This window comes from Lagenorhynchus albirostris, chromosome 4, assembly GCF_949774975.1.
Source record: "Lagenorhynchus albirostris chromosome 4, mLagAlb1.1, whole genome shotgun sequence".
NCBI classification, from domain to species: domain Eukaryota; kingdom Metazoa; phylum Chordata; class Mammalia; order Artiodactyla; family Delphinidae; genus Lagenorhynchus; species Lagenorhynchus albirostris.
The window spans coordinates 32,071,300-32,098,281 of record NC_083098.1 but is presented as its reverse complement, the minus strand read 5'-3'; the positions used below and the strand labels follow the sequence as shown (position 1 = coordinate 32,098,281).

Below are 26,982 nucleotides of genomic sequence, written 5' to 3'. Positions count from 1 at the left end.
CAGAGAGGGTTTTATTAAGGCTTAAAGTTCTTCTGTGTCTAAAAGGCTGACCCAGGAAACCAGGAGAGGGCAGGACTTTGGCTGGGATAGGCTCAGTTCTGTAAAGAAACAGTGCAACCTGCAATTTGCCTACCTGTGTATATAGTTTGCTCCACCCTCAACTGTTGGCAAAGATGTGGAGAAACAGGAACCAGGCACCGCCCATGGGAGGGCAGATCCGTGCAGTCCTCTAGTGTCTCCTGCTGCTGAACCCATGCATTGGGCTTTGAACTTAAGTTGCCATATTTTTCATTTCTAGAAAATCCTAGAATATTGTACAATATATAGAGAGAGTCTTGGTTTTATTTTTCCTTATTTATTCCTTCTTTTATGTCTTTAAACATACTATTCACTATTTGATCATTTTTATCTGAAGTTTATGTAGATCGAATCTTGTTGCTTCTTGTATCTGTCACCTCCCATCATGATGAAAATCTTGGGGGAATTAGGGCAAAACCCAGCACACAGAGCTTGGCCCACCCTATTTAACAGAACCCCAGATTTTCTGATCCTGTCACCAAGCTACTGTAAATACTTTCCCAGGGCAGCCTCAGTCCTGTCACCACAAAATAGGGTTTGGAAGAAACTCAGATAGGGGTGTGCTCTGGGCTTGAGGAGAGCGGGTGCTTGGACCTCAGGCTGAAACCCCAGCCTCGGGTTGGGGAGAGGGAGACCTCAGTGATTAACCTCCAAGCGCTGTGTGAGGTACCAAAACCTCATTAGAGGTGCAGGCCATCAGAGGCAAGCCGGTAACCAGAAGCAGGTGACCCAAGAGACCAAAGTGACTGCCAAGGAGAACGAAGTAGACAAAACCAAATTCAAAACCAGGCCGTGGGTCCGGGGTCCACAGTGTCAGGATGATGGTGAGGTCAGCCTGGGGGAAGAGCAGCTGACTTTGAACTTTGCCAGAATCATTGCAGCCGCTTTTCTTTTTCCTTTCTTTCTTTTTTAAAGCCATGAACTGGTGTTTTAGCTTTCACTTTTGACCCAGTAGGTGGACAGGAATGCCTGAGAGTACTATATAGCTTCTCATATCCTGTGGGATTCGGGCAAGTCCCCATAGGTGGGTAGGTATGGCTCTGAATTTAAATTTCCTCTACAAGTTTTTTTTTTTCTTTCTCCATATTTTCTGGGCCCTTGGGATTTCCTTGCTTTTTTGTTATTTCTTTATACATTTAAGAAGTTGTTTCTTCTATTTCATCCAGTATTTCTAGGTGCTGCATACTGGGCAAATTTTTCAGGTTACTAACTATATGAGGTTATTGGAAAAGGAATCTTTTTCGATACAACCATTCTGGAGAACAATCTGGAAATATTTAGTCAACTGGAGATGTTCATACCCTACAACTACAACAGTTCACTGTCAGATCACTCACAAATGTACGACCGCAAAGAGTCATGGCCAAGGATGTGGATTGTAGCATTGTTTGTAAAAATAGAAACAATCTAAATATCTATTAACAAAAGAAAAATACATGAAACTTGGTATAGTCACAGAATGAGATATCATAGAGCAGGTACACTTAATGAACTACAGCCAAATGTATTAAGATAAATCAGTCTCAAATGTAATGTTGACCAAAAAACCAGTGGAAGATTAATAAGTACAGAATAATTACATTTATTTAAAGTTTTTAAAACACTCCAAATTCTGCTTCTATTGCTTAGGGACACGGGTGTATTTGGAAAGTGTGGGACTGATCCGTGTTAATTGAGGAGAGCGGGTAACTTGAAAGAGATTGGGGGAAGGAGGGCTTCAGCTGTGTTTACAATGTTATGTTTCTTTCAGAAAAATACATGGTGGTCCAGGGTCAGCAAACCAAGAATCATGGACCAAACTCAGCCAGCTTCCTGCTTTTTTCCAACGCTTGAGCTAAGAATGGTTTTTATATTTTTAATGGTTATATAAAAACAGATAATAGCCAGTATTTTGCCTCTTGGCCCACAAGCTCTAAAACAGTTACTCTCTGGCCTGTTAGGAAAAAGTTTGCCAACCTCTGCTCTAGTCATTATGGGGAAATAGAAGATAATTAGGGTGGGTCCCCTGTTATTTGTTACATTCGTCTCTATTCCCTTTGGTAGGTATACGTTCATAATGAAAAGTGAGAGAGCCTGTGAGCTCTTTTCCAACTCTCCTGAGTCCCCGTGAGCTCTCCTCCCTCTTTCTTTTCTATAACTCCCAGTCTCTTTGAAAGACAGCCAACACATCTTCATTTTCACTCTCCGTTCACTTCTCAAGCCCCTGCGATCTGGCTGCCATGTCAAGCACCGCACTCAAATTGCTCTGTCTGGGTCACCAGTGCCTTCTAATAGCCGAACCCGAAGGACCCATTTCCATCTTTATCTTCTGTTTTTCTCTGTAGCACTTAACATAATCAATTATTGAAACCCTCCTCTTCCTTGGGTCTTATGAGGCCATTTTCTTCTTGGTCTCCTAGGACTCTGATTGTTCCTTTCCCGTTTGGAGTTATGAATCTTTCTCTTCCACCTGTTCCTTTTGTATTTATCTTTTCTTTTCTCACTCCTTACATCATCTCAGGGTCGTGACACACTTTCATCGTTTTTATCTCCCTCCTAGGCTGATGGTTCCCCAAATCATTCCAATCAGGGATGTCTGTTTAGCTCCAGCCCTACATATTCATCATCATCAGTCTTCCTTGGAGACGTCCCAGGAGCCCTGGGCTCAGCTTGGCCAAAACGGAACTCTTTCTCTGCTCCCTACTGGTTTAGGCCCTTCTTAACTCTCACCTAGGTTACTTCATTAACTTCTTAACTAGTCTCTTTGCCTTTAGTCTCTTCTCCAACCCAATTTCACATAACCTCCAGAGTGATGGTTCTCTAACAAAACTGTGATTATTTTTCTCTTGTTTTCACCCCTTCAGTGGTTTTTGATTTCCTTCGGATAGATTCCAGCCCCCTCAGCCTCATTACGAGGCCCCTTGTAAGCTTGTGCTGTGTTCCTGTCCTACTAGACACTTCCCACCATGCATCCTATGATATAAGTACTTGAATGTGCCAACCTCTGTCGGGCCACGGAGCTTTCTATAGCCGTGCTTCAGCTGCAGTGCCTTCCTTGCCATCGTTGCTTGACGAACTCCTGAGATTCAACTCAGTGGTCACCTCCTCTGGGAAGTTCTCCTGAATCCTCCACCCCGGATGCAATGAATGCCTTCCCCTCCCATATCCTCATGATGCTCTGTGCCCAAACATATTATGGCTTTTATGAAACTGTAATGTAATTATTGATTTGTATGCCATTGTCCCTACTTACCAGTCACTTCCCAGGGAGGTTGGGGCCTGGTCTCATTCACCCTTACGTCTCTAGAATAGTTCCTGGTACATGACAGGCACACAACTCACTGACTAAAGGAATGAATGACATGAAATTTATTCTATAGCCCAAGACTTACTTGTGTTTGTGACAAAATTATAATCATTTCAATAATGCAATGAAACTGTGGTGATACCTGGATAAATATGACTTTTCGTTAATCTAGTTTTATTTTGTTCTGAAATGTTAAAAGTCTCCCAAACCATTTTGTGTGTGAATAGTTCAGTTCTGGCTCCTCAAACCAAACAGGGAACATCTATAGCTCCCTCTCCTGTAGAGAAAGCTATGTGGCTGTACCTATGAGTAGTTCCGAGAGAGCCTTCTGTCCGTCTCCCTCTCAGAATGTAGAGGAAGTTCAGACCCAGTAGATAGGCATTGAGCAGCATGACAATTCGCAGAAAAGCCAGGTAGTTACAGACATTTTGGGGAAGTACTTTTTTTTTTTTTACATATTTATTTTTGTATTTATTTATTTGGCCGTGCCCCGCGGCATGCTGGATCTTAGTTCCCCGACCAGGGATCGAACATGTGCCCCTGCGATGGAAGCACAGAGTCCTTACCACTGAACCACCAGGGAAGTCCCTGGGGAAGTATTTTTGAAAAAAAAAAGGGGAATATTAGTTTCATAGACATGAAATTTCAAGCCAGTAAGAGCTGATTTGAAAACTTGAAAAAAAAAGTTATGTAACATGAAGAGAATAGAAAAGTCTGCCTCTGGTGCCTAAGACAGCATAGAAGCATTTCCTGAGAAATTAGAGGAGGTGGTTGGAAAGGAGAGCTATCCACCCCAGCAGGATCTCATGGGTTGTGGTGTTTTGCGTTTGCTTCCTTAAAACAAAACCAGCGAATCTAGTTTTTTTGGTGCAATCTGAATTTTTTTCTATGTTTCTTTATTTTATATGAATTAAAACAATCTTTATTATTTCTTATTTCCCTACCCCACTGTGGCATTCAGAAACAGGAGTCTACTTGTTAGGAGGGTTTGTTGACATTTTTTCCCCTGACAACATTGTTTATTAATTTTAACATCTATTTCTTCTTTTCTAAAAATTATGCTTATTTATTTGTCTATGATTCAGATGGCCAGATTTAGCAAATGATATAAAACACTCAGATAAATGTAAATTTCCAATAAACAAAAATTTTTTAGTATAACTATTGTACATCCCATGCAATTTAATGTAAGTATACATAAAATATTGCATGGGACACATTTATACTAAAACATTATTTGTTGTTTACCTGATATTCAAATTTAACAGGTGTCCTGTATTTTGTCTAGTAACTCTATTTATGATTATGATGATCTTTTGGCGGGCAAAGACCATTGCTGTATTGGTGCCTCACTAAGACCAGACACATTTTGGCTATGTAGCCAGTTAACAAATATTAGAATATCTAAGTTGAGTCCTAGATCAGTCATTCAAATAACAAGGAATTATCACTAAAAAATAAACAAACAAACAAACCAACCCCTGGTGATTAAGTAGACTAAAACTAGGAATCCAAGAGTGGATCAACTTTAGAGAATCTATTCATGTAATTTGTCACATCAAAAACTAAATGAGAGGGACTTCCATGGTGGCGCAGTGGTTAAGAATCCGCCTGCCAATGCAGGGGACACGGGTTCGATCCCTGGTCCGGGAAGATCCCACGTGCCACAGAGCAGCTGAGCCTGTGCACCACAACTACTGAAGTCCATGCGCCTAGAGCCCGTGCTCCGCAACAAGGAAAGCAACTGCAATGAGAAGCCCGCACACTGCAACCAAGAGTAGCCCCCGCTCAGCTCACCGCAACTAGAGAAAGCCCGTACGCAGCAATCAAAACCCCACACAGACAAAAATAAAACAAATAAATAAATAAATAAATTTTTAAAAAACTAACTGGGAAAAAAGTCATGGGATTGTATTAATAAATGCAGAAAAGAGGTTCACAAAAGAGAGTGAGAATAGCCCAGAAGCTCAAGCTGCGATACTGAAATTCTGAGGACTTAGATGGATGGGCAAGGATCTTGGATGCAAGGGCAGGATTGATTCTCTTTGGAGGTAGAATAGCATCACAAGCCAGGCCAGCCTTAGAGACTTGCTAAGTGGCTCTGCTGACCCTAGAAAATCCCATCCACCGTTTTCTCCACTCAGATGCCACTTGGAAGACCTCACGATCTTGCTTCCTTCTTGAGCCTCCTGTAAGACAACTTCCAACAGCAAACACACTCTGGCCCTCTGCTGCCCCAAAGGCTGGCACGGAGAACTTTTGGTTATACCCTCCCCCCTTCCCTCCTGCAGCTCCTGGGCCCCACATCTCCTTCCCCTGCCTTCCTCTTCTCTGATGATCACAAGTATGCATCTACCATTTAGGTTTTGGTTTGTCTCTCCTGCAGTGGCTTCTGGTAACACTGAGCTTGTGCTGACCTGAGCAAGGAGGCCAGGCCAGCACAGAGACCTGTGTGACCTGCACCAGAGTTCCCCTCATTTATCCACCCAGAGGGAGGCTGACACAGCAGCCAGGGAGGGCAGGGCAGGTCGAGGAACATTTGTTTTCACGTTACTCTTTTACATTGTAATTTTGAAATTGGCTTCAAAAGAGAGGTAGAAATATAATAAAAGTAGTAATTATCATTACTAACCTGAATACTTTTCTATCACTTAATAATCTTTCTTTTTTCATTTTAAAGTATTTTTCACACTCCTATGTATAAAATAACAAGGACCTACTGTATAGCACAGGGAACTGTACTCAATACTCTGTAATAACCTATATGGGAAAGAATCTGAAAAAGAATAGATGTATGTGTATGTATAACTGAACCACTTTGCTCTACACCTGAAACTAACACAACACTGTAAATCAACTATACTCCAATATAAAATAAAAATTAAAAAAAATAAAGTATTTTTGTATCTATCATCCCACTGATGGTAGGAAGAAATTTTAAATGTTAAAAGTGTATTCTGTGTCATAAAAATATATACATTTCTTAAAACTGCCAGGTACTGACAGGCCAGGATAGGATTCCAGTGTTTGAAAAGGTACTCAGATGGTCAAAAATGCAGTTTCTCCAGGTGAGTAACTTCAAACCAGAGACAGCCTTAGGGTCTGGGCAAGTCTGCTTCGAAACAAGCAAGCTTTCTCTGAAAAAGACACCAAATAAAAAGTATAAAATGAAAAATGCATCTGAGCATGTGGGCCTCCATGGTGGGACATGTTTTCCTTTCTTTTCTTTTTTTTTAATGTTATGGGAGTATAGTTGATTTAAAATGTTGTGTCAATTTCAGATGTACAGCAAAGTGATTCAGTTATACATAAACATATATCCAGTCTTTTTAAGATTCTTTTCCCATATATGTTATTACAGAGTATTGAGTAGAGTTCCCTGTGCTATACAGTAGGTCCTTGTTGGTTATCTACTTCATATATAGTAGTGTGTGTATGTTAATCCCAATCTCCTGATTTCTCCCTCCCTACCACGTTTCCCCTTTGGTAACCATAAGTTTGTTTTCAATATCTGTACGTCTGTTTCTGTTTTGTAAATAAGTGCGTTTGTATCATTTTTAAAAATTAGATTCCACATATGAGTGATATCATATGATAGGCATGTTGTAATCTGATAGTAAATTGCAATTGCAGGGTGCTTCTCAAGGCAATGGTGCTTCACAGGTGCTTTCCAGAGCAGACTATTGTATAAAAGCCTTTTATCAGATGACCCTGCTCAAAATAAGCAAAAGAGGCATTTCTTAATGATCTTTCTACATAAGGCATTGTCACCTTTCGTCGTCTGATGGCTGAAGGGGAAGGGTGTACGAAACACAGGCACTACTTTACCTAGACTGCCCTTCAGTGCTTACAATCTGCCACTAACCTTCGCTGATTTTGCACTGAGCCTGTTCACCCAACTAATTTATAATGTCAGAAAAAAACATACTAAGTGAACATATTCACTTAATAAAGATGGTCAGATGCCTAGTACAACAGAGCTTACAGAGGAAATAACAGTCCACCCCCACTAGTCCTGCACCCCAGAGAGAGTTCAGGTGCCTGGACTATATACGTGAGGAACCCTGTGACACACCTGATTCCAAAACCAAAACCAAAACCAGCAAACAAAAAGAAAACCCAAAAAGCTAGAAACGTGAAATTTCATCATTAGAGATTCTTATCTTTTCTCTAAACAATTCCTCTCATTTCCCAGTGTTTTCTTTAAAATTCAGATAAGTTTTTGAGACAACCACCGTAGATCCCTTTTCTCTCTGTGATTAAGAACACACTGTGTGTGTTCCTGGAAGGGGGTTAGGTTGATTGAGGGAGGAAGATATCAGTCTCTTGATAAAAAGGCGACAGGCCTGTCTAGCACTTTACCTCCGGCTCATCTGGCCTTTTTCCTAAATAGCTGTTCAGTGAACAGCAACCATACAGCAGACACGGTTCCCGGGGCTGGAGATAGATACAGAGCAGAACAAAGGAGGACACAGACAATAAGCAAATAGTACAAGGAGGAAATCATTTCAGGTAATTAACAGCTCATAGTACTGTTTCAAAACCAAGTAAACTAGAGAAAGGGCAGAACCCTTCAGAGCTCCCCCTGTGCCTTATGCAGGATGGTGTCCCGGTGGCACCGTCTGGTCCACGCCAGCACCCCAGCACCGAGGAGGTGGTCCATCCACTCGGCGTTAGTACCCCCTGCATCAGCACAGTCATCCTCCTGCAGCCCAGCTTGGGCCTGGGGAGTCTGGTTTGTTTGTTCCTGTTGTATTCCGGTTTTACCCCTGGCCGCATCACAGTCAGATGTCACAGATACTGAACAACTGATTTTTGTAAAAAGATGTCAGGGCTTCCCTGGTGGCGCAGTGGTTGAGAGTCCACCTGCCGATGCAGGGGATCGGGTTCGTGCCCCGGTCCGGGAAGATCCCACATGCCGCGGAGCGGCTGGGCCTGTGAGCCATGGCCGCTGAGCCTGTGCGTCCGGAGCCTGTGCTCTGCAACGGGAGGGGCCACAACAGTGAGAGGCCCACATACCGCAAAAAAAAATGTCAGAGTTGAAGAGATAGACTGCTTGACAGGTACATGCACCTATTTTTGTTGTTGTTGTTGTTAAAGTATAGTTGATTTACATTATTATATTAGTTTCAGGTGTACAGCATAATGATTCAGTATTTTTATAATTATTCTCCATTACAAGTTATTACAAGATAATGGCTATAATTCCCCATGTTGTACAATATATCTTTGCTGCTTATCTGTTTTATACATAGTGGTTTTCATCTCTTAGTCCCATATCCCTAATTTGCCCCTCCCCCCTGCCTTCTCCTTGCTGGTAACCACTAGTTTGTTTTCTGTATCTGTGAGTCTGTTTCTGTTTTTCATATAGATTCATTTGTATTATTTTTTAGATTCCACATATAAGTGATCTCATACAGTATTTGTCTTTGTCTGACTTATATTCACTAAGCATAATATTGCCTAGGTGATTCCATGTTGCTGCAAATGGCAGAATTTCATTCTTTTTTATGGCTGAGTAGTATTCCATTGTATATATTGGATGGGCCAAAAACTGCCTTCAGTTTTTTAAGTAAAAATAAAAGACACATTTTTCATTTTCACCAAGAACTTTATTAAACAATGTATTCACCCTTTTGTTCCACTACTTTCTGCCATTTTTCAGGCAACTTCATAATTCCATCTTCCCAAAACTTTTTATCTTTTTGAGCAAAGAACTGTTCCTGGTGCCTTTTACAGTCTTTCAGGGAATTGAAATTTTTTCCATTCAAAGAATTTTGTAAAGACTGAAATAAATGGAAATTCGAAGGTGCAATGTCTGATGAATAGGTGGATGAATCAGAACTTCCCAGCCAAGCTGTAACAGTTTTCACCTGGTCATCATTACATCACCTGGTCTTGCATTATCCTGATGGAAGATTTTGCCTTTTCTGTTGACTAATTCTGGATGCTTTTCATGGAGTGCTGCTTTCAGTTGGTCTAATTGGGAGTAGCACTTACTGGAATTAATCATTTGGTTTTCCAGAAGGAGTTCATAATAGAGGACTCCCTTCCAGTCCCTCTATACACACAACATCACCTTCTTTGGATGAAGATTGGCCTTTGGTGTGGTTCGTGGTGGTTCATTTCGCTTGCCCCACGATCTCTTCCGTTCCATGTTATTGTTCAGTATCCACTTTTCATTGCCCATCACAATTTGTTTTAAAAACAGAACGTTTTCATTACTTTTCAGTAGAGAATCGCATGCGGAAATATGGTCAAGAAGGTTTTCTTCGCTTAACTTATGTGGAACCCAAACATCAAAGGAATTCACATAACCAAGCTGGTGCAAATGATTTTCAATGCTTGATTTGGATATTTTGAGTATATCAGCTATCTCCTGCGTGGTATAACGTTGATTGTTGTTAATCATTGTTTTGATTTGATCACTATCAACTTCAGCTGTTCTACCCAACTGTGGAGCATCGTCCAGCAAGAAATCTCTGGCATGAAACTTTGCAAACCACTTTTGACACGTTTGATCAGTCACAGCACTTTCTGCATACACCGCACAAATCTTTTTGTGCGTTTCAGTTGCATTTTTCCCTTTCTTGAAATAATAAAGCATAATATGCTGAAAATGTTGCTTTTTTTCTTCCATCTTCAATATTAAAATGGCTACACAAAAATTCACCAATTTTGGTAAGTCTTTTTTAAAATGCATGCTGATAGGACAGCTGTCACTATACAATCTAACAAAACTGTTTTGAATGAAGTTAAAGACGACCAAGTGTTGCTGGAGCCATCTTGAGGAAAAAACTGAATGAACCTTTTGGCCCCCCCAATATTTACCACATCTTCTTCATCCATTTATCTGTTGATGGACACTTGGGTTGCTTCCCTATCTTGGCTATTGTAAACAGTGCTGCTGTGAAGATTGGGGTACATGTATCTTTTTGAATTAGGATTTTCATTTTTTCTGGATACATACCCAGGAGTGGACTTGCTGGATCATGTGGTAGTTCTATTTTTAGATTTTTTTTTTTTGCTGTACGCGGACCTCTCACTGTTGCGGCCTCTCCCATTGCGGAGCACAGGCTCCGGACGCGCAGGCTCAGCGGCCATGGCTCACGGGCCCAGCCACTCTGCGGCATGTGGGATCCTCCCGGACCGGGGCACGAACCCGTGTTCCCTGCATCGGCAGGCGGACTCTCAACCACTGCGCCACCAGGGAAGCCCTATTTTTAGTTTTTTGAGGAACCTCCAGACTGTTTTACACAGTGACTGTACCAATTTACATTCTCACCAATAGTGTAGGAGGGTTCCCTTTTCTCTACACCCTCTTCAACATTTGTTATTTGTAGACTTTTTGATGATGGCCATCTGACAGGTGTGAGGTGATATCTCATTGTGATTTTGATTTGCATTTCTCTAATAGTGATACTGAGCATCTTTTCATGTGCCTGTTGGCCATGTCTATGTCTCCTTTGGAAAAATGTCTGTTCAGGTCCTCTGCCCATTTTTGGACTGGGTTATTTGTTTTTTGATATTGAGTTGTATGAGCTGTTTATGTATTTTGGATATTAACCACTTGTCATCCATATCATTTTCAAATATTTTCTCCCATTCCGTAGGTTGTGTTTTCGTTTTGTAGATGGTTTCCTTTGCTGTGCAAAAGCTTTTTGTAATTAGGTCCCATTTGTTTATTTTCGCTTTTATTTCTTTTGTATTAGGAGACAGATCTAAAAATATATTGCTACAATTTATGTCAAACAGTATTCTGCCTGTGTTCTCTCCTAGGACTTTTATGGTTTCAGGTCTTACATTTAGGTCTTTAAACCATTTTGACTTTACTTTTGTATATGATGTGAGGGGATGTTTTAATTTTATTCTTTTACATGTAGCTGTCCAGTTTTCCCAGCACCATTTATTGAAGAGACTGTCTTTTCTCCATTGTATATTCCTGTCTCCTCTTAGATTAATTGACTGTAGGTGCTTGGGTTTATTTCTAGGCTCTCTATTCTCTTCCATGGATCTACGTGTCTGTTTTTGTTCCAATACCATGTTTCTATTATTCTGGCTTTGTAGTATAGTCTGAAGTCTGGGAGGGTTATGCTTCCAGCTTTGTTCTTTCTCTTCAGGATTGCTTTGGCAATTCTGGGTCTTTTATGGTTCCGTATGAATTGTAGGATTAGTTGTTCTAGTTCTGTGAAAAATGTCATGGGTATTTTGAGAGGGATTGCATTAAACCTGTAGATTGCTTTAGGCAGTATTGATTCTTCCCATCCAAGAGCATGGGATATCTTTCCATTTCTTTGTATCATCTTCTATTTCCCTCATCAATGTGTTATAGTTTTCAGAGTATAGGTCTTTCACCTCCTTGGTTAAGTTTATTCTGAGGTATTTTCTTCTTTCTGATGCAATTTTAAACAGCATTTTTAAAAACTTTCTCTTTCTGATAGTTCATTATTAATGTATAGAAATGTAACAGATTTCTGTATATTAATCTTGTATCCTGCAACTTTGCTGAATTCATTTATTAGTTCTAATAGTCTGGGGGTGGAGACTTTAGGGTTTTCTATATAAAGTGTCATGTGATCTGCAAATAGTGAGAGTTTTACTCTTTCCTTCCAATTTCAATGCCAAAATACACCTTATTAATTTTGCTCCCAAAGGCTTCTTTCTGTGTAGGATTCCCCAGTCATTTTTAAAGCTAATAGGACTATGTTCATGAATAACAGCAAATTAAAGTCAATTGAATTATGATTTAACTCAGTAATTTTCAACCCAGCATAAATACTTAATGGACTCATCTAGGGAGCTTTAAAAACATTCCGTTGCTCAGGGCCACAACCTCGGATGTCCTCAAGTAACTGATCTGGGTGGAGCTTAAAATACCAGATGATGCTGGTGCACAGTAAGTGCTGTAAACAGCAATAGGTATGACTGATAATTAAACACAACTCCATGAGATTGTTTGGGCCACTCAAACCCATGGTTCTCCAGGTATGGCCCCCAGACCAGCAGCATCAGCATTTTGTTAGAAGTGAAAGTTCTTGGCCTCATCCCAGACCTGCTAAATCAGAAGCTCTGGGGGTGGCGCCCAGCCATGTGTGTGGGATGAGCCCTCCCGATGATTCTGGAACACACCAATGTGGGTGGACTGCTGGTTCAGACCTCCAAGCCTCTCTGCCAGCAGTGACCTTTGCTGGAGACGTGGTTTTTAAGTTCCAGCACAATCTCTGTTATTAATAAGTCCCTTATTCAAACTTATTCGAATAATAAGGCACGATTGTCACAGCTGTCTCTCAATATATCCTGGCCAGAGGCTCTCAGGGGTTCAAGACTTCAGTGATGATTTTTTTTTTTTGCAGTACGCGGGCCTCTCACTGTTGTGGCCTTTCCCGTTGCGGAGCACGGGCTCCGGACGCGCAAGCTCAGCGGCCATGGCTCACGGGCCCAGCCGCTCCGCAGCATGTGGGATCTTCCTGGACCGGGGCACGAACCTGTGTCCCCTGCATCGGCAGGCGGACTCTCAACCACTGCGCCACCAGGGAAGCCCCTTCAGTGATGATTTTTAAACGATTGTGTTCTTGTGATAGAGTGGGCAGCTGCTGGGAGCTGGGATCCAAATCCCTGGCCTGATTCTCCTCCAGTTCACCAAGAAGGAACAGAGAGAAAGAGGGGTAGACAGGGGAGGGCCAGGAGCGGGCAGGGTCTGGAGCCCTGGTTCTCAGCCTTGGCTGCACACTGGACTCTGTAAAAGATACTGAGGCCTGGGTTCACGCCAGGTATTCGGATGTAATGGTTTGGGTGTGTGCCCTGGGCATTGGGAGGCTGGAAAGGGCCCCAGGTGACCCTAGTGTACGGCCAAGGCTGAAAAGCACTGGAGGACTTCTTGGTTTGGTTTGCTCTTCCTTCTAACATGAATCTCTTTGCTGTAGACAGAGGTACGGGTGAATGGAAAGTGGGCAGGCTTCTTGGGTTTGGTTTCTTGAGCATCTTGAAATCCATATTAAATCCAGTTTCTCCACCGAGCAGGACAGCATTTGAATACCTGACGCCTGCCATGTTTTCTTCGTTTCACTGCCTGAATTATAAGATAGTTTCAACAGTCTGTGTATGGAGTCGACATAACAAGTGAAAGAATGGAGCGTCTGATTGAGGTCCAACATGCTTCCCGATATTCTGAGTTTAATCACATTCTCTCCTCATTGTTTTAGTTTACATTGTAATATCAGTGTGGCAACCTTGCAGTTGCTATATAAGACTTTTATTTTAACTTTAAGGACTAGAGCTTGGTCGCACATTTGTTCCATTTTCAAAAGGAGAAGTCAGCTAGTTTGCTTCACCGAGAAACAGAGTCACTTCCACTGGGGGATGATGCTCGGAGTGGTGACAAAGGGGCGCGGTGCCCACCCAGTTGCTGGGCTGCCAGGCTCACCTCAAGCATTTTCCCTCTTTTCCCACTTATGAGGATCCCTCCCAGGGTACCCACCAGATGTGTGAAATACACATCCCAGCTGTGTTTGCATGGATATTGTCAATAGTCGTTTCTAAGTGACTCTCTACACTGTGCAGTTAATTATCTGGCCATTTTAGGATTTTAGGATTAAAAGTAAAGGGAAGGGCTTCCCTGGTGGCGCAGTGGTTGAGAGTCCGCCTGCCGATGCAGGGGACACGGGTTTGTGCCCCTGTCCAGGAAGATCCCATATGCCGCGGAGCAGCTAGGCCCGTGAGCCATGGCCGCTGAGCCTGCGCGTCCGGAGCCTGTGCTCCACAACGGGAGAAGCCACAACAGTGAGAGGCCCACATACCGCAAAAAAATAAAATAAGAAAAAAGTAAAGGGAAGTATTGCAGCTTAATTTCATCGCTCACATGACCACTCCCATTATCTGCTATTAATGCTCCATTATCTGAGCAGAGAGGGAGAGAGTGAAAGGGAGAATCCCGGGAGGTTTGCACTGGGGTCACTGGAGAGAGCGTGACTAAGGCCCCTGGAGGGAAGAGGGGTCCCGGCAGACCCGCCCTCAAGCCCCTACACCAGTGCAGGGGGGGTTCAAAGCCACGCCCGCTGCCCTTCACACAGCCCTTCTGCTTTCGACAATGGTCCTCCTTCTTTCTTCTGCTTCTTCTCTTGTGCACTTCGCTGGCTGCCGCCCATCTCTCCACTCTCACGCTTGGTCCTCTTTCTATTTCTGCAGCTTCTTCAGTTGTACCACCCCCCAACCCCTGGCTGCACCCCTGTTTCCATGAAATATGTCCACATTTAGATAAGAAGACAAAATGAAGAAGTTATACCGGAAAGATTAGTCTCCTGGGCAACAGAGAATAGATCAGTCTAGAGATGGGGAAACAGAGTGGGCAGAGGACGGAGGAAATAGCAAACTACCAACGCCAGGCATGAGCGTGGGCCTTTGTGGAACACACAGCATTTTCACAGCTGGGATTCCTGTCCCCCTGGCGACTCACTCCTGGTTAGAGATGCCTGGCCTGCCCTGGTTTTCCGGCTCACCCTTTGATGACATTTGATGCTCTTGGCACAGACTCTTGGGCTGACCCCCAACATTTTCAACTTTTCCATCACAGACCCTCTGCGTACCCAGCCCTTCTCCAACTCAGTTTCTGCCGATTCTCATTGCGCTGGGACTGGCTGGAGTTGTCTTGGAGCAGTTGTGAGGGCAGAACCCCCAAGAGCAGTTTGGTGCTGCACCCAACCTCCTCTCCCTAGTCTGGAGATACACTGCAGATGTGCAAGCTGACAGGTGTGCAGGGACCACTGTGGCAGCATCATGGGAAACACAAAAGAAATAACCTACAAATACAAAAGAAATTACCTAAGTCCCCATCAATAGGAATAGGTTGTGATATATACAAATAATGGAAGGAAAAGGCAGCTCTCTGTATACAGACAAGGAATAATCTTCAAGATCTAATTTTAAGTGAAAAAAGCAAGGGTCAGTACAGTATATAAATTTTGCTACCATTTGTGTTAAAAAAGGAAACAGGAAATGATACTTACACTTGTACATGCAGAGAGTTTTCTGGCAGAAACAGTGGTTACCTCTGGGGAGGAAAACTGAGTGGCTGGGGAAAGGGTGTAGTGAAATGTCCTCTCTGAGCTTAGTGCCATGTGTGTAGTGCCTGTTCAAAAAGTCTAATTAAAAACAAGATAAATGCTTTAGAATCAACATAGAGATGTGGAAATAGATGGGATCTTGGGTCTCATTCCTTAGTTGTACAGATTAGAACATTGAGCCCAAATTTCCATAACCACTAAGTGACTAGAACCCTCACTGTCACTGGCACCTATGCTCAAGGGAACGCAGCTTCAAAACCCTACATATCACATGCACGCCTATGTTCACAGCAGCACTATTCACAATAGCCAAGATATGGAAGCAACCTCAACGTCCATCAACAGATGAATAGATAAAGACAGTGCGGCATATATATACAATGGAATACTACTCAGCCATAAAAAAGAATGAAATGCCATTTGCAGCAACATAGATGGACGTAGAGATTATCATATTAAGCGAAATAAGTCAGAAAAAGACAAATATCACATGACATCACTTATATGTGGAATCTAAAATACGGCACAGATGGACTTATCTACAAAACAGAAACAGACTCACAGACGTAGAGAACAGACTTGTGGTTGCCAAGGGGGAGGAGAGTGGGGGAGGGAAGTATTGGGATCTTGGGATTAGCAGATGCAAACTATTATATATAGGATGGATAAACAACAAAAGGAAAGGGAGGGTTGGAGGCGAGAGAGGCTCTTCCCAGGTCACTGTATAGCACAAGGAACTATACTGAATATCCTGTGATAAACCATAATGGAAAAGAATATGAAAAGAATATATATATATTATACGTGTGTGTGTGTATATCTATCTATCTATCTATATATCTATCTATATCTGAGTCACTTTGCTGTACAGCAGAAATGAAAAACATTGCAAATCAACTGTACTTCAATAAAATTTAAAAAGAACTCTGTGTATCGGTAGAGCCGACAGTGTAAATATCAGGGTTGTACCACAGGGCGAGACACTTGAGACTCAGTTTCTTTATTTGTACTGTGAACAATGAACTTGTTGTGAAGATAGTTAGACGGTGCATGTTTATCCTAGTACCTAGCATGTACTATCAGCATCTGATACATGACTGTTATTTGTTATTTGGAGCTATTATGGTCTTGTTTGGGAACGGAGGGATGTGAGGAAGGATGGCACAGGAGCGTCTGGAGATGAAGGCTTGCAGAATAAAGAAAAATAAAACACACGCAGAGAACCCTTGACTCTCATTTATTTAAATAGTCACTAGAGAATCAGAGAGACTAAATGATGGTTAACATGGAAAACATATGTTAGGGTGTGTGTAAGAGGGATATTGTGGAGAAAATTTCCAGTCCTTTTCACTCCAAAATGCCACTAAGAGCCACCTGTGACCAGCATTGTCCCTTGTGCTGAGAAATAAATGTGCACAACCCGGGACCATCTGTGTGCTTCTCTCCATTTCTCTTTCATGCCTGATTGTCCAAACACCCTCATTATTCTTGCTAGCTTATTTCCTTTCCCATTTTCTCCTCTTCTGGGGCAACAGGTCAAGTGTGACTCAGAGCTCTGAGTATTCTACTGGGAAATTGTTCGCCTTCCGTGGAGAGGCTGGAAAGATCCTGTTGTTCTGGGCAGCTCTGCTCACAGCTGCCTGGGCTGAGGAGCTTAGCAAGAGGCCAATGAGAGCCCCTCATTGCCTTTGTGCCAGAAATCCACCTTCCTGTAGGCTGAGGGGCAAGAACACAAGTTTCCCTCTCTTGGTTACCACTTCATGATTCGTAATCATTCCATTCCTGCCTGATGGGAAGGAAAATATTGTGTGAGGTTCCAAGCTCAGGTTCTGCAATCATCCCTCCTGGGTTTAAATCTTCACTCCCCTGTGATAGCTTTGTGGTTGTGTGCTAGTTGTATAAGCTCCCTGCCCGGTTTCTATCTGAAAAAATGGTGGGGACAAAATGAGATAATCTGGGTACAAGGCAGAGCACAGGGCTTGGCTCTTAATAAGTTATCTGAAAAGGTAACTTGAAATCATAGCAGCAGCTATAGCAGTAGCAGAAGTAAATAAACAGAAGAAATAAAAAGGAGGTCTGGTTATTGGAGGAAGGTCCATCAGCACTGACTTCAAGGAATAGGGCCATTGTCACCAACTGCATTTGTGTGTGTGCCACTGCTCCCACTGCCCACCTGTCCCCCCCAAATGTATCCAGTCTTTGCTGGCCTGGGTTACCAGTGAAGAATGCTGTTTGGTCCCAGTAGTTCTGCAAGCAGGGTGATTTTAAGGAGGAGATTGTCCTGGTGGACAAATATCTTTTCCTGGTCCAGAGTGATATGTGATATATCAAAGCTTTTAACAAATGTGTGAATACGTTATTGACTTACCTTATTTCAAAGACATAAATATAGGGCAAAGTCACTTAACCCTGAAGGCAGAGGTCAATAAGTGGTAGATATTTTTTAATCCTGCTTTCAGTATATACACGAGAAGAACACCAGTTACTTAGACTCTGCAGTTTGTAATTGATTCTGAGGGTTTGGGGTGGCATTGACAGATATGATTACCAAGTGGATCCCCTGGCCTTCGGAGAAATTGAAGTGTTTCTATAACTGAAAAGTTAGACTGTGATCAAAGGAATACTTTTATAAATCATTGTCATGCGGTCATGTGGAGAGCTAAGGACTGAATTGACCCTGCCATGCCCAGTCGGTCACCCTCTGGGTGGTGGCCTAATGTGCTTGAACATGGCTTCAGGAAGTGGACATCTTCCTTTGCAGAGTAACTTTCACCTTAGAAGGAAGTTTCACATAAATTATCCCATTGGATAAGTTGTCTGTAGCCTCAGCTCATATGCTGGTTTTCTCATTGGACCCCACCTGAATGATAGGCAACACTGTACCACGATGGGAAGAAAACCTGGGCTCTCCTCACCATGGTCACTACAGAGCCGGGTGAGGAAAGATTTTTCAAATAATCATCTAGCTACTAGTCTTTTCCTATCCTGTGATGAACCATGGATGTTTCCGAACGCAATCTGAAGTCCCAACAGAATAAACATGCATATAGCTTATTAATAGGGAAAGTTCTAAAGATGCATGTTATTCAATAAATTTAAATATTGGTGTAGTTTCCTTAGTTTCTAAGGGAACTTCCCCTTGAGAATTTCACTGTACAAATGAGATACACATTATACTTTTATTTAGAGTCCAGGAGGATTTCTGTAGGATCATTTCAGAGACGACTTAGTTCTCTGCAGAACTGAGGCCTACACTGACATCTGATCAGTCACCCTGATTTCAAAGAATTCTTTTCCATTGGTAGGTAAACTTTTATTAAAAAAAAAAAAATTAGCACACAGTGCAATCCTTTTACCTAAAAGTGTTACATGGCAAGTGCTTAACTCTCAGTAAAAGGGAATTTAGATTTATTCAGAAATGTTATTAAAATACCCTATAGGATATCCTGGAATATCGCCCTTGACACAACAGAGCTTCTCAACGCCCTTGGCTTAAGTGCATCTAAACTGCCAGCCTTTGTGGGAGGTTTATCTCTGGGCTCTGATCCATGTTCAATATACTCCCAGGTTGAGCTCCATTTATGTTCGATCAATAGTATTCTGTGTCACACTGAACTGGAAGACCAAAGCCAGCGGATCAAGTTTATCACTGGATGCATGTCGGATAAATTTCAAATCATTGAAAACATACCATATTAACTTTGTCTCCATGACAATCTCAATTTTGTGTGTGTTCCCACAGAAATGGAAGAAACAGAACTGTCAACAGAATTGGGAAGCAGTGATGAAGAGGCTACGGTTCCGAGCATATTTGCTGCGGTGACCACAGAAATATTCACTGTCAGTATGAGTCCTACCCTTATTAGTGAAGATGCAGGCCAATTACAGTTTATATTAATGGGGTTGATCCCAGTGATTTTATTGGCCGTCCTACTTTTACCCGTGATACTCTTTGTAATATACCGTAAAAGAAAAAGGAATAAACAAGGTAAATATTTTGCCTGTTCCCATTTCCAGACAACTGCCTCATATGTTAATGAATAAATGATAAAACACAATACTTTTTGCTTCCACACAGAGCCTTCTAGCCGAGGATCTCAGAGTGCTTTACAGACAAGTGAGTATTATCCTAACACCTGCCTGGAGTTGGGATGGTGTGGGAAAAGAAACCGAGAGGTTTTTAAGTGAAGCAACTACGTAAAATAATACGTGATGAATGACTTGTTTCAATGAAGTTTTCCAGAGTTTATAAATGTCATATTCCTTCCTATTTAAAAAAAAAGAGAGAGAGAGAATGCTTTCAGCCTAAATTGAAAATTAAAATACACAGCTGCCATCTCTGTATCTAATCTAGATGAGGGCACTGTGTAATTTTGGCCAATAGGTCAACGTAACATTTCCCAACCATTGGAGGAAACAGTTAGGCTGGTGAAGATGTGGGTCAGATTGCGGACAGGGTGGGAAGGCTGGAGTCCTTGGGCTCACCGCCACAAGAAGAGGATTCTTCCATCTGTGCTTTGTCACAGATACTGTTTTCTGTCCTATGCCCCATCCCCATTTAATCTTGAAAAGGCCTGGGTGAAGCATGGTTCTTATTTCTATTAAATCTATGCTAACTTTTACAATGAAATCCCTGATTGGCTAAAGATAACTATCATCAATGGAAAACTAATCTGATAGAACATCCCCGGGGTCAGAGATACACTCTGAGAGGATTCACTTCCAATGCCAGGACTATCAAATACTAGGTGTCGGGATAGTTCTGAGTCCAAAGCAGACTTGGTTTCTTTTGGCTTGTGCTGGTAAAAGTGACTCCAATTAGATTTGTTTGTTTGTTTGTTTGTTTTTGTGGTACGCGGGCCTCTCACTGTTGTGCCCTCTCCCGTTGCGGAGCACAGACTCCGGACGCGCCGGCTCAGCGGCCGTGGCTCACGGGCCCAGTCGCTCCTCGGCATGTGGGATCCTCCCGGACCGGGGCACGAACCCGTGTTCCCTGCGTCAGCAGGTGGACTCTCAACCACTGCGCCACCAGGGAAGCCCCAATTAGATTTTCAAGTGGAAGCCTTTAGGGATTCCAAAAGTCACTCAAGGGTGACAAGATACATATTTATATGTGCATACAAAACTCACTCTGTGTACTTCACATCCACTAACAGGGCACCTCTGGCTTTGAGATCATGCCCTTGGCCTGCGGGCCCCCTCACCATCCTAGTACCAGGAGAGGCTTTAAGCTCTCGTGGAGCTGTAAATAGTCATTTTCCATTATGCCAGCAGGTAGGGCAAATGCGAGTTGGGAAGGAAGCAGAGAAGAGCATTACCTTTCATGGCAGGGTAATAGATTCCAAGAAAGTAGAAGATATACATATGTTTCTCCACTGCTTGCAATTTCAGGGTGACCTAATAACAGTCATCACGTGGGAGCTCCTTTGTAAGCTAGAGAAAGAGAAAAAGCAAACAGAGCTGCCTGGACCCGTTTTTTTTTTTTAAGTAGGGAAAGTAAGAATTTCCTGCCCAAACCCTAACCTGTAGCTGATCTTACCTAATGTAGTCATGGGGTCAGGGAGAGGTCGGGGTTGATTAGTCAAATGGTCATGCTCTGAGGCTCTAAATCCAGAAAGGGACTTTTCACTGAATTTTATTTGGAGAATCTCAAAATTCAAAAGCCATTCACAAGTGAGAACTGACCTCAGACACAGTCCAGGCAGTATTTGCTGTTCCCTTTCCTGATGCCTCCATGCCTGATTGATGCTATGTCTTCTGTCTGGAATTTCCTTCTTGGTTGCTTGGCAAACTGCCACCCCCTTCTTCAATGCCCAGTTCTAAAGATTTTATGAAGAGCTGAGTAATCACACCCCAGGCAAAATTAATCACCACCTCTTGACTGTTCACACTTATTGTGCACAGTATTTACACTGGCATAAGTTGGTGACTTGCCTTTTTTTGGTCTCTCTTTCTTACGAGGTTATGTTCTCTTTAAGGTCCGAGAGAACTAAGAACTTGTCTTATTTATCTTGTTGAATAGTGTGGCAAGGACAGACTTTGGAATACTCTGCCTAGTTGGCTTTTGCCTTTCCTAGCTCTATGACCCCTGCTTCAGTTTCCTCATCTGTCAAATGGGCAAACTCAGCACCTACCTCATAGAGCTGTTGCGTGAATTAAGTGGATTCATCTGTTTAAAGCACTTAGAAAAAACAGTACCCAGCATATTGTGTCAGCTAATTATTATTATCCCTTTTATCTAACAGAATGCCTAGCCCAACACATATATTAGCTGCTCAATAAATGTGTTGCAGGAATGAGTTGATGAAAGAATGTGAGAACGTTTTTTAGAGAACACTTATTCTCAGAGGTAAAAGTAAATTTGCACATTATTCTTAATACAAATTGGCATATCGTTTTTACTTTAAATATGCCTCACTTTAAGAAAACACAAATGGAAAACTTAGAATTTCAAAGCAACTGCTTATCACCAAAGTTTTTGGTAAAGAGCGCTTTATTGGAATATTTTCTTTTACTTGCCACTCCTTTAATATAGATTCAGATGGTTAACTGATGACTCTCTCTTCAGACAGACTGACAGAGAAAATGTTCACAACCACTGCCCACTGAAGTCCCCCCATTCATATTTAGCATTATAATGCAAGTCAATAAAAGGAGAATATATTTAAATTAACGGAATTTGATTTAAATATATTTTTAATTTATTTTTCCAGGAAAAATAAAACTGTCATACTGCGTCAGACCAGCATTTTGCTTGGAAAGTTCCCAAAGGAATGTTTTGTGGGAGGGCATGGGTGATGTCTCAGGTTAGGAATAGACACGTTGTTTCTGTCCTCAGGTGAATAGAGCCTGCTCTATTCTTCCACACCAAGAAATGTCTTTAAATTTGACAACTGGGGAGCACTTGGCCAATATTTGTAGAAAGAACACTTCACCTGTTTGGAAATTACCTTTTTTCTTTGGGCCTGTCCGTTCCTTGTCCAGGAAAGGGAAGGCTGTGTAGTGACTTAATGTGCTATTGTTCTTTTCCCTAGACTTGCAGGCATTAGATTTGCAGTTGTTATTATTTAACATTTATTAGGTGTCCTGATGTGCTGCATCTCTGGGAAAGAGCTGCAGGGGAAACAGCTGGCAGTAAAGCATCCCTTTAAACAGGTTTTAACTACAGGACACCTGGCTGGGCTCAAGCTCCAGAAAGACTCTTTTGCTCACTGTTCAGCACAGAGACCAGATAAGAGAGCCGGCGTCCTGCTGGGTCCCCCGTCCCCACCTCTACCCTGCAATCCTACCGTCAAGTGCACCCGGGAGTCTAGCCGGCAGGGGGCTTCGTGGGGCTAAGTGGGTGTCAGGGGGGAACTGAAGGAGGCGGAGGGAGTGTGGAGGCCGACAGGAAGTGGCAGGGCTGTGGGAGGGAAAATGGAATCAAGTGCGGGTCGTGGGTTGTGTGAGACCTGCGTCTGCCTCCCGGTGCAGAAGGAGTAGGTGGTTATTAATAAAGAGACAGAAGCCAGGTGGAGTGGAGCGGGCAGGGCCTGATCGCTGAGGACGGGTAATTGGTCTCCCTCCCAGTTTAATGCTCGGCTCCTGGGCGCTCTCCCAGATGTTTTCCCGTTGCCATGGCGACTGGGGCAGGGGTAATGGCCGTGGAGCAGGGGAGACGAGGCCACAGGAGGCTTTTTGCTCTCTTTGAATACTGATTACAGGAGCTTCGCGTTTGGTGCATCTGGAGCACTTTTGTAATGGGTTTTTAAACTTTTCTGTCATCCGCATGCAGGGCTAGCTTTGACTCACCGCGAAGCCTGCGGGCACCCAGATTAGAAAGATAAATCCCCCCCCCACGGTGGGGCTGTAAGGGGTTATTAAGCAGGGAAAGAGGGAGGGGAGGGCGAGAGGGACAAAACAGGGGCATTTTTATGGGTCACCTGTAAGGGAGGTTCAGCTGTATAGGGGCTTTATTTATAGTAAAATCCCTTAAGGAAATAGCCTGTACATTTTAGATGAAAAATGCATGGATATAAAATGAGATGAACATACTTCCCTTTTCCCAACTGAAGTGTCTGAGGAGTCAGGCACCTGCAGGAAGCTTCAGATTCCTACCGAGAGGCAGGAGGACACAACCTACAGCCCCTCGAAGGGAAGCAGTGATGGCATGAAACTGACATCTGTGCCCAACTTTCCTGGGTTAGCTGTGCCATTAAAGCTTGCCAACCCACAGGAAATTACAGCAGCTCCCGGCTGCCAGGAGCTCAGTTCCAGGTGCCTGCTGGTTGTGTTCCCTCGCTGAGGACCTGCACCTCTGCCTGCCAGACAAAGGCGGCCTCTGATGGCTAAGGATCGAGACCATTTGACTATTCAGTGGACCTCTACAAAGCGGTTTGCTTCCCAGTGGTTTTCACATCATAGAAGGTGCAGTGGGGCTGTGCTATCCACTCGCTGGCCATCATTGCCTCGTTTCTCTGGGTGCATTGGTTCCCCTGCCAAACAAAACAGAGTCTGAGCCCTGGGCTCTAATTCTTGCCTGTGTTCATCTGGAGTCTGGTCAGCATTCAAGCCATTTTGCAAACTGTTACCTGACTCACTTCAACTAACAGCAACAAAAAGCAGGCTTGTTGGAAGTTTCACTATTATGAGAATGTTAAATCCAAAACATTGGGCACAAATTTAACCCCAGGGCTGGACAATCCAGATTAAGACCTATTCATTTATTCTATAAATATTTACGGGGTGTTTGTCAGGTACCGTGCAAACTGGATGGGGTAGGGCTGGGGCATGCCACCATGAACAAGGCAGACATGATCCCCGCCCTTTGGCAGCTATGGTCTAGTGGGAGTGACAGACAAAAAAGTTAAACAGAGAAACTGATCAATGACAAATTGTGGCAGACGCTATGGAGGAGCACACGAGGATCTGAGCTGGGAAGCAGTAGGAAAGATGGGCCTTACTTCAGACAGAGGAGGTAGGGGAGGCCTCTCTGAGGAAAGAGTATAAGCTGATGTAACTGGGAAAAGGGCTCGAGTGCCCAGGGTGCAGGAAGCCAGGCTCTGAAAGAGCAAAGGAAGCCAGAGTTTGCAGCAAAGGAAGGATTTTTTGCAGGGCGCCAAGCAAGGGGGTGGGAGACAAGCCTCAGATCCAGTCCAACTTGATCACTGAGTTAGGGGTGTTTTTAAAGAAGAACAAAGAAGCTGCGATTAATCATCGTCTTGTGACATTTCTTTTTCTTTTTTTTTTTTTTTTTTTTTTTGTGGTACGCGGGCCTCTCACTGTTGTGGCCTCTCCCGTTGCGGAGCACAGGCTCCGGACGCGGAGGATCAGCGGCCATGGCTCACGGGCCCCGCCGCTCCGCGGCATGTGGGATCTTCCCGGACCGGGGCACGAACCCGTGTCCCCTGCATCGTCAGGCGGACTCTCAACCACTGCGCCACCAGGGAAGCCCTCTGTGACATTTCTTAATCGTGATTCTGGGAGTCAGGACGTTTCTGGTTTACGATTCTCTGACGAGGTGGTCCATGGCTGGGGGTCTGTGAGCACCCCTTGCCCTGGAGAAACAACCTGAGTTTGTGCTTTAATGATGAGATCTACAACAGCAATTTTAGTGCATTAACGATGTTATCGATAACAGCAGTTTTAGTCATCTGACTCTGGTTGGTTAGTGTTCAGTTAGCACAGGACTGAGGTCAGAGGGAACAAGAAGGGGAATGAAGATTTGGATAGAGAGATTAATCATAAACTTGGTAGGGGACCTTCTGTTTTAGGGGGGACTTGGTTTCACTGAGACCAGAAGGTTGTGAGAGATCCACCCACGCAAAGAGCAGGGCGAGAGGAGAGTTCCAGGGGGAGCTGGTGATTGATAACCCACGTCCTACTCCGGGACAAAGGGACAGTGTGTTGCAAGGAGATGAGACAGCAGTGGTCTGAACTGTCACATCTGGCAGCCCAAGAACAAGCCCTCTTTTCAACTCCTCCTTTCTCCATCTTACCACTGTTTTCCTCTTCCTATGGATAAAAATAGTCAAGAGGGATGGACATCCACTGTGAAGTGAGCGCTCTCAGCGGGCCACCAGATCTAAAAGAACAGATTTCACGTGGATGGGACCTCATTTCAATATGGCAGTCTGCCCTTGTTTGACATAGAGGTTAACTACTGCTCCTTTCAAAACGTTATCTACTTGAAGTAATTTCCTCTCTTTGTAGAGGAGATTTCAGCTGTTGGAAATAAAAAGTGGTTACACACACTGAAAGTTAACATGACTTTTATATTTACTCTCTTTTAGATGACCTGGGAAGTGAAAACATGAAACTGTAAGTTCCCCACTGCCTCCAGTCCAGCTCGGGATGGGCCAGGATGTCGGGGGATGAACAGACTAGAGAGCCGGCTTTTCAAGAGTTTGGGGTTCGACACCCCTTCCGGGGACCTTTGGCTTCCCCAGCCCCAGGAGGATGTGCCCGAGTGCCCACACCTCACCCCAGGGGAGATCTGAGAGGAGGGCAAGGTCCTTTGTTCAGAAAAGAACTTTTTTTCTGACTGCCACTGATTCCAAATGCATTGTTGGTTGAGTATGCTGACGCTGGGTGTATTTCAAGGACATCCGTTCATTTATTCTGATTAAAAATTTTATCTCCAGGGAAGAGACTTTAGCTGGTTATTAAGGGAGGGGAGCCCTGGTAGAAGCCTGAGGTTTGTATGTTGAGAAGCAGTGCGTGGTGGGGAGAGGGGGCGAGAAGAGGAATGGAGGTGGCGGGAGGGGGTGGAGGAGAGAGAGGAAGAGAGGATGACACCCGGAGGAGTGGCCTGGGGCGATGTCACCACCACCTCTGTCACCCCCCCGCCCCCCCCCCCGGTTATTTGGACACTAGGCTGGCTTCCTCTGCAGGGTGGCGCCTACGCAGCACAGCGGTCAGAGCAGGTGGTCCCCTCCCCCAACCCCACCTACATTAACCTGGGCTTCTCCCCTGAACTGCGCGCTGAGCCCCGGCTAGGGAGGACGGTGGATTTTTTAGCACAAGGGCTCCATTTCTTCAAGGCAGGAAAGCCTGGGAATGGAAGGGCGAGGTGATGAAAGTAGGCTGTTGACCGTGGCCTCTGGACCTGGAGCACTGATGAAAAACCCCCAAAGAAAGGGAAGTGAAATTGAGCAAGGCTAAAATGCTAAATGTGGCAACTCCCCGGAGGAGTCTCGGGCTTGGTACCTTCCGGAGGAGCAGAGTCTCCTGGGCTGCCTTTCAGCCCATCATCAGTAATGGATGACGGTTTATTTTCGTTTTTGCCTTTTTTCCTATTAGAGTTTGGTCCTCTTGAATAGGGCAAACCCCCAGCCTACCCTGGAGTGTAAGACACTGAATCAAGTTCGTCTTCCTCACAGCCAACGGTCAACATCCTAGGCGCTCCTCAAACGAAATTCAGCACATCACACATGTTGGTTTTGTTTTTTCCAACAAGCTCTTTATTTTCTCTCTCCAGCCCTATTTTTGAGGAAGACACACCCTCTGTGATGGAAATAGAAATGGAAGAGCTTGATAAGTGGATGAACAGCATGAATAGAAATGGTATGTGGTGTGGAA

At 43.6% G+C, this 26,982-nt stretch overlaps 1 protein-coding gene across 6 annotated transcripts in view; it reads left to right on the top strand.

Annotated features, from left to right (window-relative positions):
* The window catches only part of TMEM154 (transmembrane protein 154), a 47,101-nt gene that overhangs the window by 3,769 nt on the left and 16,350 nt on the right, over positions 1 to 26,982 (top strand). For all 6 annotated transcript variants that reach the window (XM_060147794.1, XM_060147793.1, XM_060147791.1 and 3 more), the window contains exons 2-5: positions 19,166 to 19,411; positions 19,502 to 19,540; positions 25,695 to 25,722; positions 26,882 to 26,967. In XM_060147794.1, coding sequence (XP_060003777.1) covers positions 19,166 to 19,411; positions 19,502 to 19,540; positions 25,695 to 25,722; positions 26,882 to 26,967 — 399 coding nt within the window. The remainder of the gene's footprint in view (positions 1 to 19,165; positions 19,412 to 19,501; positions 19,541 to 25,694; positions 25,723 to 26,881; positions 26,968 to 26,982) is intronic.